At 44.1% G+C, this 18104-nt stretch overlaps 1 protein-coding gene across 2 annotated transcripts in view; it reads left to right on the plus strand.

Moving 5' to 3' along the window:
* The window catches only part of FCHO2 (FCH and mu domain containing endocytic adaptor 2), a 349104-nt gene that overhangs the window by 270632 nt on the left and 60368 nt on the right, over window positions 1–18104 (plus strand). For both annotated transcript variants that reach the window (XM_033929206.1, XM_033929212.1), the window contains one exon: window positions 8651–8715. In XM_033929206.1, the coding sequence (XP_033785097.1) occupies window positions 8651–8715 (65 nt within the window). The remainder of the gene's footprint in view (window positions 1–8650; window positions 8716–18104) is intronic.

Raw genomic sequence — 18104 nt, forward strand, 5'->3', positions numbered from 1 at the left:
ACTGCTAACTATCCCCCGTCTGCATTGATTTGGGTTCCAGTTTCTTTCATTGACCAAAAACCTCTCTGTTCAACCACACTGCTAACTATCCCCCGTCTGCATTGATTTGGGTTCCAGTTTCTTTCATTGACCAAAAACCTCTCTGTTCAACCACACTGCTAACTATCCCCGTCTGCATTGATTTGGGTTCTGGTTTCTTTCATTGACCAAAAACCTCTCTGTTCAACCACACTGCTAACTATCCCCATCTGCATTGATTTAGGTTCTGGTTTCTTTCATTGACCAAAAACCTCTTTGTTCAACCACACTGCAAATGATCCCCTTCTGCATTGATTTGGGCTCCGGTTTCTTTCATTGCCCAAAAACCTCTCTGTTCAACCACACTGCTAACGATCCCCATCTGCATTGATTTGGGTTCCGGTTTGTTTCATTGACCAAAAACCTCTCTGTTCACAACCACACTTTTAATCAGTTTTCATATGCTGGTGGTTTGCTTAATTTTTTATTTTTTAAAGAAATTTTTAATAATTTTTCTACTGATAAAGCAAGAGAAAAATCAAAGTGGGACTTATCTTTGATCAATGCCTGTCAGCATCTTCTGCCTGAAAAACGAAAATGCTGTTTAGTGAATCCCCATCCCGGACAGGACCCATTTCGCCAATTGACTTAGTGTGCAAGCTGGCGTAGAGAGAGCAATTGTGAAATATCATCCTCTCTAGGCCAGCTTGCACACTGAGTTTAAAGCTCCTAAGTTCCATCCTAGGATGGTGTCAGATTTCCATCTTAATCAGTCCTGCCTCATGCTCACAAAAATAAGCCTTCTGCACACACTGGACTTTGAGAGCTTTGTCCTTCTATTTGGAGCAGACTAAAGCTCTTAGAAAGTTCACCTGACTTTTGTTTCTTTTGAGTTAATAGGATTGAGCCAACATTGATATATAAAACAGAGAAACAGAGAAAAAATGAAGGCAGATAAAGACTGTATGGCCTATCTAGTCTACCTGTTCATGCCATCTACTATCCCTTCCTCTCCTTAGAGACAAATGCAATGCATTCTAATTGGCTAGCAGATTGCATTTCCTTCACTTACTGTATGTCCAGGCAAATGTGACTCTTGAGGGACAAGTCAGTTATGGCAGTGTCAGTAGCTCATTTGAGATCAGCCTTCGTGGAGGAGTCAAGGCTGCAACATAGTCATCTGTTGCTGTTTCTTGTGATCTTAGGCAAGTCACTTAATTCTCCATTACCACATACTACTATTAATTATTTCTAGAGCACTACCAGACTTGAGCGCTACCAGACTTGAGCAGAGTGACGAAGGAGGCAGTCCCTGCTTGAATGAGCTCACAATCTAATCAAGACAGAAAAACAAGATGTGAGGGTAGGAGTTACAGTTAACAGGGGATGGTTAAACCACTGAGTAGTGACTAGCAGAAGGCAGTGAGAAGTAGGGTTATGAGTTGAAGGCAATCTTGAAAAGGTTAGTTTTCGGCCACTTTTGAACAAAGTCAAGGAACGCGCATGATGCACAGATTCAGGTAGTCTATTCCAGACATATGGGGCAGTAAGATGAAAGGAACAAAGTCTGGAATTCATAGTGGAGGAGAAGAGTACAGATAAAAGCAATTTATCTTAGGAACAGAGATCACGGCAAGATGTTTAAGGAAAGGCAAGAGAGGAGAGATACTGTGGGGCTGCAGAATGAACACACTTGTAGGTTAGTAATAGGAATTTGAACTGTATATGAAGGTGGATACGGAGCCAGTGAAGTGATTTGAGGATAGTGAGTATAACAAGGTTGGCAGAAGATAAAGTCGTGCAGCAAAGATTTGTACAGATTGCAGGGAGAAGTTTTACCTGTTAGAAGTAAATTGCAGTAGACTAAACGTAAGGTTACGAAGGTGTGGACAAGGGTCTGGATAGTGTGCTCAGAGGAAGGAACAAATTTTGGTGATGATGTAGAGATAGAATCAACATGCTTTAGCAGTCTGTTGGATGTGCATAGAAAATGAGAGGTCAGAGTCAAAGACTACTCAATGGTTATGAGCAGAGGAGACAGAAATAATAACAGTATTTACAAAATGGAGGGAGTGGGGTGGAGTAGAGGATTTAGGAATAAAGAGGAGCAGCTTAATCTTGGACAGGTTTAGTTTCAGGTGGCAGTGAGACATCCAGACAGCAATGTTAGACAAACAGGCTGAGCCTTTTTCCTGGATTTTTGGTGAAATCGCAGATGTAGAGAGGTAGATCTGAGAATCATCAGCATATAGGTGATTCTGGAAGCCATGAGAGGAAATCAGGGCATCGAGAGAAGAGGCGCAGAGAGAGAAGATAAGAGGTCCTAAGACAGAACCCTGGGGCACACCAACTGCTAGCGGGATAGCAGCAAAGGAGGATCTAGTATAGCATACACTAAAGGTGTGATGGGAAATGTAGGAGGCAAACCAAGCGAGGACAGATTTGTAGAATCCAAGCAACGGCAGTATATCAAGGAGTAAACAGTGATTAACAGTATCAAAAGCAGCAGACAGGTCAAGAAGGTTGAGAATTGAATAAAGGTCCTTAGATCTGGGCAGGAAAAGGTCACTGCAGACTTTGGTAAGGGCAGTCTCTGTGGAGTGTAAGGGGCAAAAGTCAGATTGCAGAGGATCAAGAGTTGGTCGAGATGAAAGGAAGTCAAGGCACCAATGGAGGACAGCACGCTCAAGTAGCTTGGATAGAAACGGAAGAAGGGAGACAGGGCGATAGTTGGAGGGGTAGATGGGGTCCAGCGAGGGTATTTTTAGAAGCAGCTTAACCTCTGCATGTTTGAAGGCATTGGGAACAGTTGCAATGGAAAAGGATAGGTTGAGGATATCAAAATTAACCTAACATTCTATTCACATTATTCAAAGCAAAAAGCTACATGGGAATAGGATCTTCACAAAGACAGTGGAAACAAAACCTCAGTGTTGCTCATAAAATGAGTCTCCTTAGCACTATGTAGTCCAAGTCCAAGAGGACAACCCACCCATCTCCTCAGATGGCTTCTTAGCTTTCCTACTGAGATGATGTCCAGCACAGCCAAAAGAAAAAGGGGAAACACAAAACATTTCTTCAGCAGTAAACCTTCCTTTAACTTTGGCAAAACAAGCACAGTCTTTAGAGCCTTAGCATTCAAAATATAATACCTCAGGTTTCTAGCCACAGAGTTATTTGAGAAAAAAACAAGTCAAACTTATCTTCCCTGCAGAAACATGGATTTCAAAGCCATTATTGATTTTAACCAGTGTATGTCTCCATAACATCCTCTTCTAATTCAGAGTATGCTTCCTCAAAGTTGATACAGTCATCTGGGTAAATTTCTTCAACATTATCTTCCAAGCAACTATCAGTCATTTCAATATCAAAAAGAACATTTTACTCTGGGATAACCTAGGTTCCATGTTCAATGCTTCTCCTGGCTCTTGGCATAGGTTTCTCTTCGCATGTCCATCCTTCTCTGTGGTTATGCTGTTGGTGTGTGTGTCTCCCTGCAGCAAACTGCTTGTTTTTATAGGAACCCTGATAGACTTCAGCTGGGGCTTGTTCCTTAATCTGGGGCCTTCTAGAAATTAGTTGGTGTTTCTGCGAAACTATTCCCCCATAGATGTTATTGTGTTTCACAGGTTTTAACTTCCCCCTAGGAACTGCTTCTCGGATGTCATTGGTTCCTGTGATCTTTTGTTCCCTACTTTCCCAACCACAGGCAGGAGGACACAAATGGGAACATTGCTGCTCAGGAGTGCTTTTCTTGTGGACCTTTCTGGGTTTAGGCTGGGGAGTAGACTTTATATGACCTGCCTTCTCTGCCTCTAAAGTCACCCTGTGACAGTAGGCAGGACGCTGCAGAAAGAACACTTCTGGGGCAGGCCGACGGTAGGAGGCTGGCTTTGCGTCAGATTTCCAAAGATTTTAAATTTCAGCAGCGGAGGAGGTGGTAGGTGGGGGAGTCGGGACTCAAGGAGGTTCCTGGAGAGTGTAGTGTCAGGTACACACTCACCTCACCGCGGGCTACATAAAATGGCCAGGTGGGCTGGATTTGGCCCGCATGTGGTTTACACCATCCATCCAAGGTTCCAGATGTAATTAAGGATATTTTATAGTGATAATTTGGGGATGGGATTTGATGTATCTCATAAGAACATAAGCAATGCCTCTGCTGGGTCAGACCTGAGGTCCATCGTGCCCAGCAGTCCGCTCACACGGCGGCCCAACAGGTCCAGGACCTGTGCAGTAATCCTCTATCTATACCCCTCTATCCCCTTTTCCAGCAGGAAATTGTCCAATCCTTTCTTGAACCCCAGTACCGTACTCTGCCCTATTACGCCCTCTGGAAGCGCATTCCAGGTGTCCACCATACGTTGGGTAAAGAAGAACTTCCTAGCATCTCCTTTCTGTAATTATAATCAAAGTAGTTTACCTAGGGCAATGGAGGGTTAGATAACTTGCTCAGAGTTAGAAAGAGCTGGGAATCAAACCTGGTTCTCAGGCCACTTCCATTAACCATTAGGCTACTCAAAAACCACGTCATTAATAAAGTACTCTAAACTGAGCAGGAAGACTTGATTAGCCTGATGTCACTGACCAATGTTCCCTCTAAGGATTGATGAGGTGTGTGCAAAAAAAAATATGCATGAGCGACAAATTACATACTCCACAAATTTATGAGCAGGCGCGGAGGATGCATTTTTAAACAAATGTAGTTTATCCTTGTACTCCTTATGTATTTTTAATCATCTATGGATATGTTTGTATGTTTATTGTTCAAATGGTTTTATTTATTTCCCCAAATTTATTTTTGTTATACGCATTGAAAAATATTTGATATTGCGTTTAAATCAAAATCTCAATAAACTTGAAACGAGTGCCCGTGAGATTGTGGGAGGGTTAAATACTCAAAACTTAGAAGAATAACAATTTACTTAAAGTTTTTGCTTCGCCAGCTTTCTGGTATCTTTACATACAGTGGCGTACCTAGCATATGTAACACCCAGGGCCTATCATTTTTTGGCACCCCCCCCATCTGTTCGAAAAACATGATTTTTAGTAACAAGCCACACGTCACACATGAGTACCTAGGAAAAGGCAGCATCTTACATATTGCAGTGAGCAGTACATCAATACACCCATTGTAAAACTAAACAAGCCAGACCAGCACAGATCAATCCTACAACGTCAATCCTAACAGAAAACCATGTCTTTCGAACACACAGAACACAGAAAACACCTTCGCCTAGTATGGAATATGTCATCACAAACTAACCCCTCCCCCTTTTACAAAACTGTAGTGTGGATTTTAGCCACGGTGGTAACAGCTCTGATGCTCATAGAATTCTGAGCATCAGCGCTGCTACCAGCACGGCTGGCGCTAAAAAACGCTCCACAGTTTTGTAAAAGGGGGGATAAAATAGAAATACACAGCTTCAACGCTCTAGCTCAGGGGTGCCCAAACGTTTTGGGCTTGCGAGCTACTTTAAAATGACCAAGTCAAAATGATCTACCAACAATAAAATTAAAAAACACAAAGCACACTATACGCTGAGAAAATGTTAATTATCATTCCTATTCTGGTTTTTTTTCAAAGAGGTCAAGGCAGATGACTCTATGCATTGTCATCTCAGTAACAATCATACAAAAATAGACAAATATACCCCCCTCCCTTTTTATTAAACCGCAATAGCAGTTTTTACCACAGGGAACTGCGCTAAATGCCCAGCGCTGCTCCCGACACTCATAGGCTCCCTGCGCTAAAAAACACTATTGCGGTTTAGTAAAAGGGGGCCATAGTGCAAAATATAGACAGCATATATAAATTCAGACACATTTTGATCACTAAATTTAAAATAAAATCATTTTTCCTACCTTGTCTGGTGATTTCATGAGTCTCTGGTTACACTTTCATCTTCTGATTGTGCATCCAATCTTTCTTCCCTTCTTTCAGCCTGTATGCTTCCTTTCCTCCAGACCTCATTCCCTCCCCCAACTTTTTCTTCCTCTCTCCCTGCCCTTTCTTTTTTTTTTCTCTCTTGATGCTCCCTTTCTTTTTTTCTGTTTCCCTTCTGTCTCCCTGCCTGCCCCCTTTCTTTCTCCCTACCCTCCACAAAGCTACTGCTGCCACCATCGGGGGAAACAGGCCCCAAAGCCACCACCGCAACCATCGGAGGAAACAGTCCCCAAAGCAACCGCTGCCACGGCTGCCCCAAGCTCTCTTTGCATCCCCCGACGTCAATTCTGCCGTCGGAGAGGAAGTTCCGCCCAGCCAGGCAGCGATTGGCTAGCCCAAACTTCCTCTCCGACTGCAGCCTTAGGGCAGATGCACAGCCAGGGCGGACCGCCCCTCTCCCCCCCCCCCCCTCCCGCCAGTATGACACTGAAGACATGGCAGCGGCTCCTCTCACAAATCTCTACCTGCGTCGGAAGTCCGATGCAGTCGGGGATCTTGAGAGGAGCCGCCGCTGCATATTTCAACTTTAAAATACAGGCCGCCGCCGCTTCCTCTCACTTCGCCCTCGAGTGAGCGACAGGAGAAAGCGCATGAGCGACGCCACTGAAAATAGTGAGCAATCGCTCATGTGCTCATCTTAGAGGGAACACTGTCACTGGGCCGCCGGACCAATCAGCAAGCAAGGCTTTCATCTGTGTGTGCTGAGCTCACTGCTCAGCATGGCTATTTCCCGCCGCGACGCCGGACTTGTAAGCTGCATTCCTGTGACACACTACCGGAGCCGCAGCAAAGGTGGAAAAGAGCCGCATGCGGCTCTGGAGCCGCGGGTTGCCGACCCCCGGACTAGATGGTATGGTCTTTAATCACAGAATGTAAGAAAGAGAATTGATTTTTAAAAATACATATAATGTGGTGTTATTTTAATAGGCCTTTTATAGATTTAGCTTTTATCCTTTGAGGAACTCAGCCTATTAGCCCCACATTTTTATTGTAAAAAAAATTTAACAAATGATAAATCTCTGCATTTTATTAATTTTTCAAACATGGTGCATTCGATTTTTTTTTTATTTGAAAAACCTAAGGTTATATATGGAAATATTTACCGTATTTTTTGCTCCATAAGACACACCTGACCATAAGATGCACCCTAGATTTAGAGGAGGAAAACAAGAAAAAAACCCATTTTGAACCAAATTCTTCCTGCCAGGCTCTGCACCCTGTCCCCCTCTCCTTGCCAGGCTCTGTACCCTGTCCCTCCCTCTGGTGGTCTAGTGGTAGGCCTGAACATGGCACAAGGCAGGCAGGCTTAGTGGCCTAATGACAGGCAGGCAGGCCTAGTGTCAGGCAAGGAGGCCTAGAGACAAGCAGGCAGGGCTCTCTACCCCGAGGCAGGTGGGCAGGGCCCCTCCACCCTGAAGCAAGCAGGGCCTTCCCCTGTACTCCCCTCGAACTCCCCCCATACCTTATTTTAATTCCTCCGGCGGTCCTGCCCTTCCCTCCAGCTGACTTCTGACAGAGCGGCGTAAAAACGGCACTTATTCCCTCCAGCTGACTCCTGTCAGAGCGGTGCAAAAGGCATGTGCGCACTTTTCGCGCCGCTCTGTCGGGAGTCAGCTGGAGGGAATAAGTGCCGCTTTTGCGCCGCTCTTTCTGGAGTCAGTTGGAGAGAAGGGCAGGACCGTGAAAAGCATGTGCCTGCCTTTGTCGGGAGTCAGCTGGAGGGTAGGGCAGGACCGCCAGACTGCGAAAAGTGTGTGCCTGCCTTTTGTCTGGAGTCAGCTGGAAGGCCCGCCAGAGGAACTAAATAAGGTAACGGGGGGGTGGGGGGGGCAGGGTAAGTCACTCCATAAGACGCAACCTTATTTCCACCCACTATTTTTAGGGGAAAAAGTGCATTTTATAGAGCAAAAAATGCAGTAAGTTGTTTGTAAACATATAGCACTTAGTGTTGGGAGGGGGGTGGGTTATATAAGAGGGGTTATGTGCCATAATTAATAATGGGGTTGGAGGGAGGGTGGGGTAAGGGATTCTTCTATGTTTATAAGTATAATGATAAGAATTTCAAATGATTTATTAAGTGTTGTTATTATGATATTTGTACACTTGATGAAAGGCTAAAAAATGAATAAAGAATTTTAAAAAAATAATAATAATTATCTGAGGCAATCAGCATTTTTTTCAAATTTCAAACACCAATCACCACAGTTAAATAAAATCTAGGTATTCACTGCTGGTTTCTGGATAATGTCTAGTGCTGAACATGCGGATAGTGTGGAAAGTGCTAGCACTCTCCAGATAGCGGCAATATTCATCTTACTTTCTGAGTAGCTAATAGAATAAAGTTAGGACAGCTTTTTTGCTGTTACCAGACTGAATATTGCACCTAAATGATTAACTCTAGGGACTTCCCTTATTTTACTCGCAGACTGGACTAGCACTTTCTGGAAAACGTTGAGATGGCCTATAATTTCCATCAGTATCCAGAATAATGCCTCTGAAAATTGTTGACTGGGCCTTAGTGCTTCTATTCAGATAAATGCTTTTGAATATTGGGCCAAGTATTTTTTTTAAATGAGTAGATTTATTTTATGTAGTATTGACCATGTAAAAATAACTTGCTGAAATAACATGAGCTAATTTTTAATAAAAGACCCTTTAAAAGTGATATTGGATTTTATTTTGTAGGAATGCAGAACAAATGAAAACTTTTTGGAAGTTGCCCTGTATATCAGAAAAATCTGAAAATGGAGGTAAGTAAGTACAAATTGTAAAATGGCTGAGTCCCTGACCTGTCTTTCGCTACTGAAAATTCCAGCCAATTTGATCAGAACTGTACTGAGCCATAGTTGCACCCTGCAACTTGTCCACTGGTGTTCCCTACCCCACTCGCTTCAGTAGTACTAATGAGCAGAGATGGTGAACTGGGAACAATTTTGTTCCCTTCCTTGTTGCACTCTGTGCAGGTATGGTGCTGAATACTACTGTTGGTATAAACCTCACAGTATGAACTTGATAATCTTTTTAACTTTAGATTGTTATTGTTGGTTTGTTGGGTTTTTTTTGTGGCAGTGATCATAACTAAATAAAACTTGTAAAACCAAAGAAACACTGTGGAGACACAATGTTCCTGATATGGACTTTATTAGAAAATCAACATAGTAATCCACATTAAAAAACCTTCATGACCCAGTCCTCTGGGAGCGTTGGACCCAATACGGTCCGTGTTTTGATACAATGTCTTCCTCAGGGATCCCTGCTAGTCCTGGAGTGGAAAATACATGGAAAAATGATGTACAGAAGTTCCATTTGAAACCGCTTACACCACCCCGTTCCCTGGGTGCAGAATAATGATGCACCTATGGAGAGTACACGTCGCAACCCAAAACATTAGTTTTATGACTCCATTTGGAGTCCAAACCCAGTTTAGGAAGCTCTGATCTAAAGCTTAAAAAGAAGTTTTTCATGCTTGCAAATAAATAAATGAAATTTTCACTTTCTTTAGCCCCGCTTACAACTCCTATTTCTAGTGCAAAGGGTACAGTAGTTTTGACAAGTGGGTTTCTTCCCTTTACCTGTGAGAATAGTAGAAGGCATCATCTACATTTTCAACTCTACCTCCTTGTATCTCTGGGCAGTGCCTCAGCTCCTCAATTTTTCTTTCTGCAAGCAAGAAGAGGTCTTTTTTATCTGCTCTGCATCTGTATTTTTATTTTCAGATTTTGGTCCAATTTTGAGGATTCCTGTTGCTACAGAGGTTCCCAGAAATCCTGGGACAGCTCTACCTGGGAAAAGATACAGTCTCTGGGTTCAGAGGGCTGTAGCTGGGGAGGGGTGCAACCCTTTAACATGGAACCTACCTAGCTGGCCTGCACTAACATTTAAGATAGCTCAGGGTGAGCTCTACTAGGAGTGCAGCTCACACTGATTTTTCAGGTGCTGAGTGTTGATCCAGAGGACTGTAGCAGGTGCCAGCTGCATACCCCTCTAAAGATACATGAGGAGCTAGTGGGGTCAAGGATTTCAGACACTCTACTACTACTATTTATCATTTCTATAGCACTGAAAGGGCATATGCAGCGCTCTACATTTAACATTCAATAGATAGTCCCTGCTCAGAAGAGCTTGCAATCTAATTTGGAGAGACAGGATATCTCGGGGTTTGGGAGATTCTGGTAGAAGGAATGATACAATGGGTATAGGTATCTGTCAGTGAATGGGAGTTAAGAGTTGAAAGTAGTTTAAAAAAACTGGGCTTTTAGCTTTATATGAATACTGCTAGAGACGGTGCACGACGTATTGATTCAGGCAGCCTGTTCCAGGCATAGGGCGCATCAAGAAAGGGACGGAGTCTGGAGTTGGCAGTGGAAGAGAAGGGTACAGATAAGAGGGACTTACTCGACGAATGGCGTTCACAGGCCGGGGGGAAGCATAGGGGTGAATACACTTGTAAGTCAGTAAGAGGAGTCTGAGCTGTATTTGGAAACAGATGGAAAGCCAGTGAGCCAGTGAACTGACTTGAGAGGGTTAGGGTGATGTGAGCATAGTGGCTCTCATGGAATATGAATCGTGCAGCAGCATTTTGAACGGGTGACCTCAGCGGGTATGACTAAAGGGCAGCCTGAAGAGACAAGCTCCGAAGGACTCTACAAGCTTGTTTGAGGCAGAAATCTTTCCCATAATCCAGCTGCAGTGAGAGCTAAGGCAGGCACAGCACCTTCCAGTTAATACAGTGCTTTACTGTCTGTGGGAGACATGGGAGGAGGGGGCTTAAAATCAAAGTTTTGAGGGTCTGTGGGGCTTCCTATAGGGTTCCCCTCCTCCCAAAATCCCTTCCCTGAATTTTTGGAACTTTAATTCAGCTCTCCCAGGCCATTTTATGGTGCCAAAATGCTGCCGCGGTAGCCATCTTGAATTCCCTGATTTTATTTTAAAAGACTATCTGCCTCAAAATACCTTGATTTTGCTAAAAATTAATTTCTATGGATTTAGCAAGCCTTTCCACACCTGTATCATGCCAGCTTTGTGTTGGATGGCTGGCAGAGGAGTGCCCATGCACCACGTACTGCAGGGCACATAAGGAGGGAGCGGGTGTGATAGCTTAGCCCTGTCCGGTCCCTATAGGGTCTAAAGAGTTGCAGAAAGCTCATTTATTGGGGCATAAAGCCCCCTAAAGAGCCCTCAAATGGCGACTCGGAGTTAGCGGCAAAACAAATGCGGAAACACCTCTGAACCAATGAAGGCACAAGAAGTTCAGTTACACACTGATATTCACAAAAGATGGTGAGTGGGATCAAACAATACAATCCAACAATACAATCAGGTCCCACCCTCTAATGTCCAGAGTGAGTATTACGGGAGGAAAACAATCTCAGAAACCAGCTTGGTATTTGGTAGATGAACTCAAGCCAAGGCTGACAAGTTCCACGTTTCATTGATCCTTAAAAAACCTCCCCTCGCCTTTTTATATTAAATCTTTTGCTATTCAAAAATATTTTTATTATTTATAATTTTCTTAAAATATCTTAGAAAGATATTCCATCCTCTTCACATAAAACATACTTGCAGCAAAAGAACTAAATCACATATCTTAAATGATGCAGGCAGCCAAAGCCGACGGGACCCATTTTGCCAATTATAATGGCTTTATCAAGGGTTCATGGTAGGTGCTGCATATTTTTGTAATATATATACAAATCTATTAATGTTCATACACACACTCTGAGCATCCTAATGTTACAACATTCTCCAGCCATTCATATTGGACTGTGCTTACTCTCATCTAAAACTTTCATTTTTTGTCACTTTATATATTATATTTCTTATTTATTCATGTTCGACTAAAAACATTTTATAAATTCTATGGATCACTATACCTATACTTTTATAATTCTTTAAATTATTTAAATTCTAAACCTTCCCAATTACTCACTTATATTCCAATCATATCTCACTTAAACAAATTAGCATAATTTCCATCATCAACCTACTTTCATCATTCATTACTTCACTATCCCACACACATACTGCTCATGAGTATCTAATCACTCATTCAATGTAATTCAAATAAAAATTCCAACGCTTTCATCCCTCCTAAAGAGCATTATCCCAGGACAAGCAGACAGCATATTCTCACATATGGATGGCGTCGTCCATGGAGCCCCGGTACAGACAGCTACTAAAGTGTATGTACACTTTAAGAACTTTAGAAAGTTCATGACTGACTGCTCCATGCTTGCGCGAATGCCTTCAAACCCGACGTAGGTGTGCGGCTCCTCAGTTCTTAGTTTTCCGCAGAGCTAAGAAGTCGTGTCTTTTGAACGTTGTTCAATTTTTGCCTTTGCCTTCCTGCTCATGCATATTTTTTCTGCAAATTTTACTTGCATATTTTTTCTACGTATTTGTTCCACGCATTTTAAATAATACTTAACACAGTTGAGAATTTTTATTCTCGCTGTTTTTTCTTACCTCATGGACTTTGCCCGCTGAGGACCTTTTCTTTCCTCAGCCATTGAATTCAACTTGGCTGAGGGAGTTTTTCCATCTATGTCCCGCCTGTTAATGGGGTTTAAAAAATGCGGCAGGTGCCAACGCTCAATTTCAATCACCGATTCTCACAGTTGGTGTATACAGTGCCTTGGCCTGGATCATCGCATCAAGTCCTGTGCACATTGCTCTGCGCTTAAGAAACACTCCATTAAAAGCCGCATTCTACAACAAAAGTTGTTCGGTGTCAGCATGGAGGGAGCTGAGCCATCACATGCATAGACATCCAAGTCTCGGTCATCGAAGACACCAATGTCATCCGATGCACCTGCATCGACTCCGGTGTCGCAGACTATTGCTCCTTCTGGTAAGCCAGCTAAAAAGCCACTAGATTCCCAGTCAGGACCACAGGCCAATAAAGCATCAAGTCGAATCATGCCGGCCAAGCAAAGACCCTTAATGTGACTCGTTTCCAAATCGAGGGGTGCATCGTCATCCGAGTCATCCTTTCTGGAATGAGTCGCAACACCTTTGGTACCAGCGACAAAGCCATAGGTACCAGTGCTCACTTTTCAAGAGAAGCTTGATGCTCTCTTTCATGTGGAGTATGGGGATATATTTCGTCTTATTACCCCGACACAAACTCTGCCGGTATCAGCCCAGCCTGAGTGCTCAAGAGATGCCAGTACCGCCACTACTTCACCGATGCATCATCATGACTCTCGAGACAAGTCATCAAACAATCATGCTTCCGAGCATTGAACATTCAGACACCATTCCAGTTCATCGAAGCATCATTCTTCTTCTTGACGTTCTCACACTAGCAAGTGCTCCTGCAAATCTAAGCACCTTTCTCCTAAATGTCCAGAAAAACGCAGAAACACTGTGCTGTCTTCCCCAGCAGATCAACCCCGTACACAGCGGCAACATCGATCACCATCACTGGTTATTGACTCTGATCTTCAAATTGACTCTAATATTGATGCCTCTCCTTCATCAACAGAAGCCTATGATTCTCCTGAGCCACAATTTCCACGTAGGTCTCCTCCTAGAGAGTCATCTCTTATGGAGACACTTTCCTTTACTCACTTCATTAGACAATTGGGTAAGGATCTCTCCATCAAAATTGAGGCAGATTCCAAGTATAGTGCTGAATTTGTGGAAACTATGGACTATAAACATCCGCCTAAGGAGTTTATCAAACTTCATAAGAACATAAGAAATGCCTCCACTGGGTCAGACCAGAGGTCCATCGTGCCCAGCAGTCCGCCCACGCAGTGGCCCAACAGGTCTAGGACTTGTGCAGTAGCCCTCTATCTATACCCCTCTATCCCTTTTTCCAGTAGGAAATTGTCCAATCCTTTCTTGAACCCCTGCACCGTACTCTGCCCTATTACGCCCTCTGGAAGCGCATTCCAGATGTCCACAACACGCTGGGTAAAGAAAAACTTCCTAGCATTCGTTTTGAATCTGTCCACTTTCAGCTTTTCCGAATACCCTCTTGTTCTTTTATGTTCTGAAAGTTTGAAGAATCTGTCCCTCTCTACTCTCTCTATGCCCTTCATGATCTTGTAGGTTTCTATCATGTCCCCTCTAAGTCTCCGCTTTTCCAGGGAGAAGAGCCCCAGTCTCTCCAATCTTTCAGTGTATGAAAGGTTTTCCATGCCTTTAATCATTCGTGTCGCTCTCCTCTGAACCCTCTCAAGTATTGCCATATCCTTCTTAAGATACGGTGACCAATACTGGACACAGTACTCCAGGTGCGGGCGCACCATTGCCCGATACAATGGCAGGATGACTTCTTTCGTTCTGGTTGTAATACCCTTCTTGATAATACCCAACATTCTGTTTGCCTTCTTTGAGGCTGCTGCGCATTGTGCCGTTGACTTCATTGTTGTGTCCACCAGTACGCCCAAGTCCCTTTCAAGGCTACTTCCCTCTAATACTAATCCCCCCATTTGGTAGCTGAACATCCAGTTCTTTTTCCCTCTATGCATGACCTTGCATTTCCCTACATTGAAGTTCATCTGCCATTTATTCGCCCACTCCTCCAGTTTGTTTAGGTCCCTTTGTAGTTCCTCACACTCTTCGGCAGTTGTAACCCTGCTACAGAGTTTGGTGTAATCCGCAAATTTTATAACTTCACATTTCGTCCCCGTTTCCAGGTCATTAATAAATACATTGAAAAGCAGTGGTCCGAGTACTGACCTCTGCGGAACTCCGCTCGTGACCTTCATCCAGCCCGAGTAGTGACCTTTCACTCCAACCCTCTGCCTTCTGCCTGCCAACCAGTGTTTGACCCATCTGTGTACGTCCCCTTCCACCCCGTGATTCTACAGCTTCCTAAGTAGCCGCTCATGGGGTACATTGTCAAAGGCCTTTTGGAAGTCAAGGTAAATGATGTCTACGGGTTCGCCTTGGTCCAACTGGTTGTTTACCCCCTCAAAGAGGTGCAGTAAGTTTGTTTGGCACGATCTTCCCTTGTTGGCTCGCTTTCATCAGCCCATTTTTTTTCGATGTGCTCACCGATGCTATCCTTTATCAGTGCTTTTACCATCTTGCCCGGAACCGATGTTGCATGGAATCCTGAAAGAAACCCTGCATAAAATCTGGTAATCTCCTCTCCGTTCCTGTTGCTTCTAGGAAGTTGGATTCTCTTTATAAGATGATTCCCAATCCTGGATTTGACAAACCTCAACTGTCTCATCAATCTCTGGTGGTGGAATCTACATTGAAAAAATCTCTCTCGCCTCAGTTACGCCAGGACGAGAAGGTCAGGTTTGTTAGATGGCTTTACCAAAACTCTATGTTGGCAAATCGAGTCATTAATTACAACTTCTATTTCACATGTACATGAAGCATCTAGTCAAGCAACTACCTGCTCTTCAGAAATATCTTCCATCTCATCGAAAGACTCAATTCCAGCACATAGTTTCAACTGAGACAGCATATGGTTCAGTCTGCTTATGATGCCTTTGAATTGTCTTCCAGGGCTGCTTCTATGTCTGTAGCCATGAGGAGATCAGCATGGCTCAGAATTGCTGACATGGATGTTAACCTCCAGGACAGGCTGGCCAATATTCCATGTCTTGGGGACGAACTTTTTGGAGACTCAATTGAGAATGCCACTCTCTTCCCATGAGAAGTCTTGGGATTCTTTACTCAAACCTAAACACAAGTCATCCACTTCCAGGTCCTATAAGCCTTCTGTTTCCTATCAAAGGTGTTTTTCAGCAAAACAATCTGCTACTTCCAGACCACAACAGAAGAAGCAAAAGCAATAGCACCCTCCTAAAACTCAGGTGTCTGTTCCTTCTATGTCCACTCAGTCTTTTTGACCAGTTACTTGAGAGCATAGCTTCAATTCCTTTGCATCTGTCTCTCCCTTTGCATCTGTCTCTCCAGGTAGGTCGGTTCCAATTTTATTTTCATCGTTGGGAATTTATCATCTACGACCTCTGGGTTCTGAACATCATTTGAGAGGGTTACTCTTCATTTTCTTGCCATCCCTCCAGATCATCCTCCAAGAGAGTCTGCTTCAAATCTTCTCCAGATTGATTCCCTACTTCTTCTCAATGCCATCAAGAAGGTTCCTCTAGAATAGCTATTTCCTTGTCCTGAAGAAGATGGGATCTCAGAGCTCTCAACACATTTCTTGTCAAGGAAAATTTTCAAATGTTATCCCTGGCATCTTTATATCCCCTCCTGGATCACGATTGGCTATGCTCTCTGGATCTCAAGGAAGCTTATACTCATATTCCAATTCATCCAGCATTTAGGAAGTTCCTCAGATTTCAAGTGGCCCATCACCACTTTCAGTACAAAGTTCTACCTTTCGACCTGGCATCCTCTCCCAGAGTTTTCACCAAGTGCCTGGGGATTGGAAAGAGGGATGGAAAGATGCTGCACAAGGAGATAGATGAGAGGGCAGGAAAGATGCTGCACTTGGGGGGGGGGTGGAGAAAGCGCTGCTGCCAGCGAATCGGGGAATGTCGGGGACATAAGAACATAAGAAGTTGCCTCCACTGGGTCAGACCAGAGGTCCATCGTGCCCAGTGGTCCGCTCCCACGGCGGCCCATCAAGCCTATGACCTGTGAAGTGGTCCCTGACTATTCCTATAACCTACCTCTACTTCTCTCTGTACTCCTCAATCCCCTTATCCTTTAGGAACCTATCTAAACCTTCCTTGAACCCCTGTAGCGTGCTCTGGCCTATCACAACCTCTGGAAGCGCGTTCCATGTGTCCACCACCCTCTGGGTAAAAAAGAACCTCCTAGCGTTTGTTCTAAACCTGTCCCCTTTCAATTTCTCCGAGTGCCCCCTTGTACTTGTGGTTCCCCACAGTCTGAAGAATCTACCCCTGTCTACCTTCTCTATGCCCTTCAGGATTTTGAAGGTTTCTATCATGTCTCCTCTAAGTCTCCGCTTTTCCAGGGAGAATAGCCCCAGGATTTCCAACCTGTCAGCGTATGAAAAGTTTTCCATACCTTTTATCAGTTTAGTCGCTCTTCTCTGAACTCCCTCAAGTACTGCCATGTCCTTCTTGAGGTACGGCGACCAGTACTGGACACAGTATTCCAGATGCGGGCGCACCATTGCACAATACAGCGGCATGATGACTTCCTTCATCCTGGTCGTGATACCCTTTTTAATGATACCCAACATTCTGTTCGCTTTCTTTGAGGCTGTCGCACACTGTGCTGATGCTTTCAATGTTGTATCCACCATCACCCCCAGGTCTCTTTCAAGGTTGCTTACCCCTAGCAATGATCCCCCCATTTTGTAGCTGAACATCAGGTTCTTTTTCCCTACATACAGACCTTGGATTTCTCTATGTTAAAGCTTATTTGCTACTTTTTTGCCTACTCTTCCAGCCTCGTTAGGTCCCTTTGCAGGTCTTCGCAGTCTTCCGCGGTTCTAACCCTGCTGCAGAGTTTGGTGTCACCCGCAAATTTAATAACCTCACATTTTGTTCCCGCCTCCATGTCGTTAATAAATATATTGAACAGGACAGTCCCAGCACCGACCCCTGTGGCACTCCGCTCGTGACCCATTGCCAGTCTGAGTAATGGCCCTTTTCTCCAACCCTCTGTTTCCTGCCTGCCAGCCAGTGTTTGATCCATCGGTGGACATCCCCTTGCACCCTGTGGTTCCACAGCTTCTTAAGCAGCTGTTCGTGGGGTACCTTGTCGAAGGCTTTTTGGAAGTCAAGGTAAATTATGTCTATGGATTCCCCTTTATCCATCTGGCTGTTTATTCCCTCAAAGAAGTACAGTAAGTTTGTGAGGCACGACCTTCCCTTGCAGAAGCCGTGCTGGCTCGCCTTCAGCTGTCCATTGTTTTCTATGTGTTCGCAGATGCTGTCCTTAACCAGTGCTTCCATCATCTTTCCCAGAACCGAGGTCAAGCTCACCGGCCTCTAGTTTTCCGGGTCACCCCTTGATCCCTTCTTAAAGATGGGCGTGACATTTGTTATTTTCCAGTCCTCCGGGATCTCCCCAGTTTTTAAGGATAGGTTACATATTTGGCGAAGTGTTTCCGCTATTTCGTTTCTCAGTTCTTTTAGTACCCTTGGATGGATGCCGTCCGGACCTGGTGATTTGTCGCTCTTCAGTCTGTCTATCTGTCGGAGGACATCCTCTTGGCTTACCTCTA

The sequence above is a fragment of the Geotrypetes seraphini genome, chromosome 1, assembly GCF_902459505.1.
Source record: "Geotrypetes seraphini chromosome 1, aGeoSer1.1, whole genome shotgun sequence".
NCBI classification, from domain to species: domain Eukaryota; kingdom Metazoa; phylum Chordata; class Amphibia; order Gymnophiona; family Dermophiidae; genus Geotrypetes; species Geotrypetes seraphini.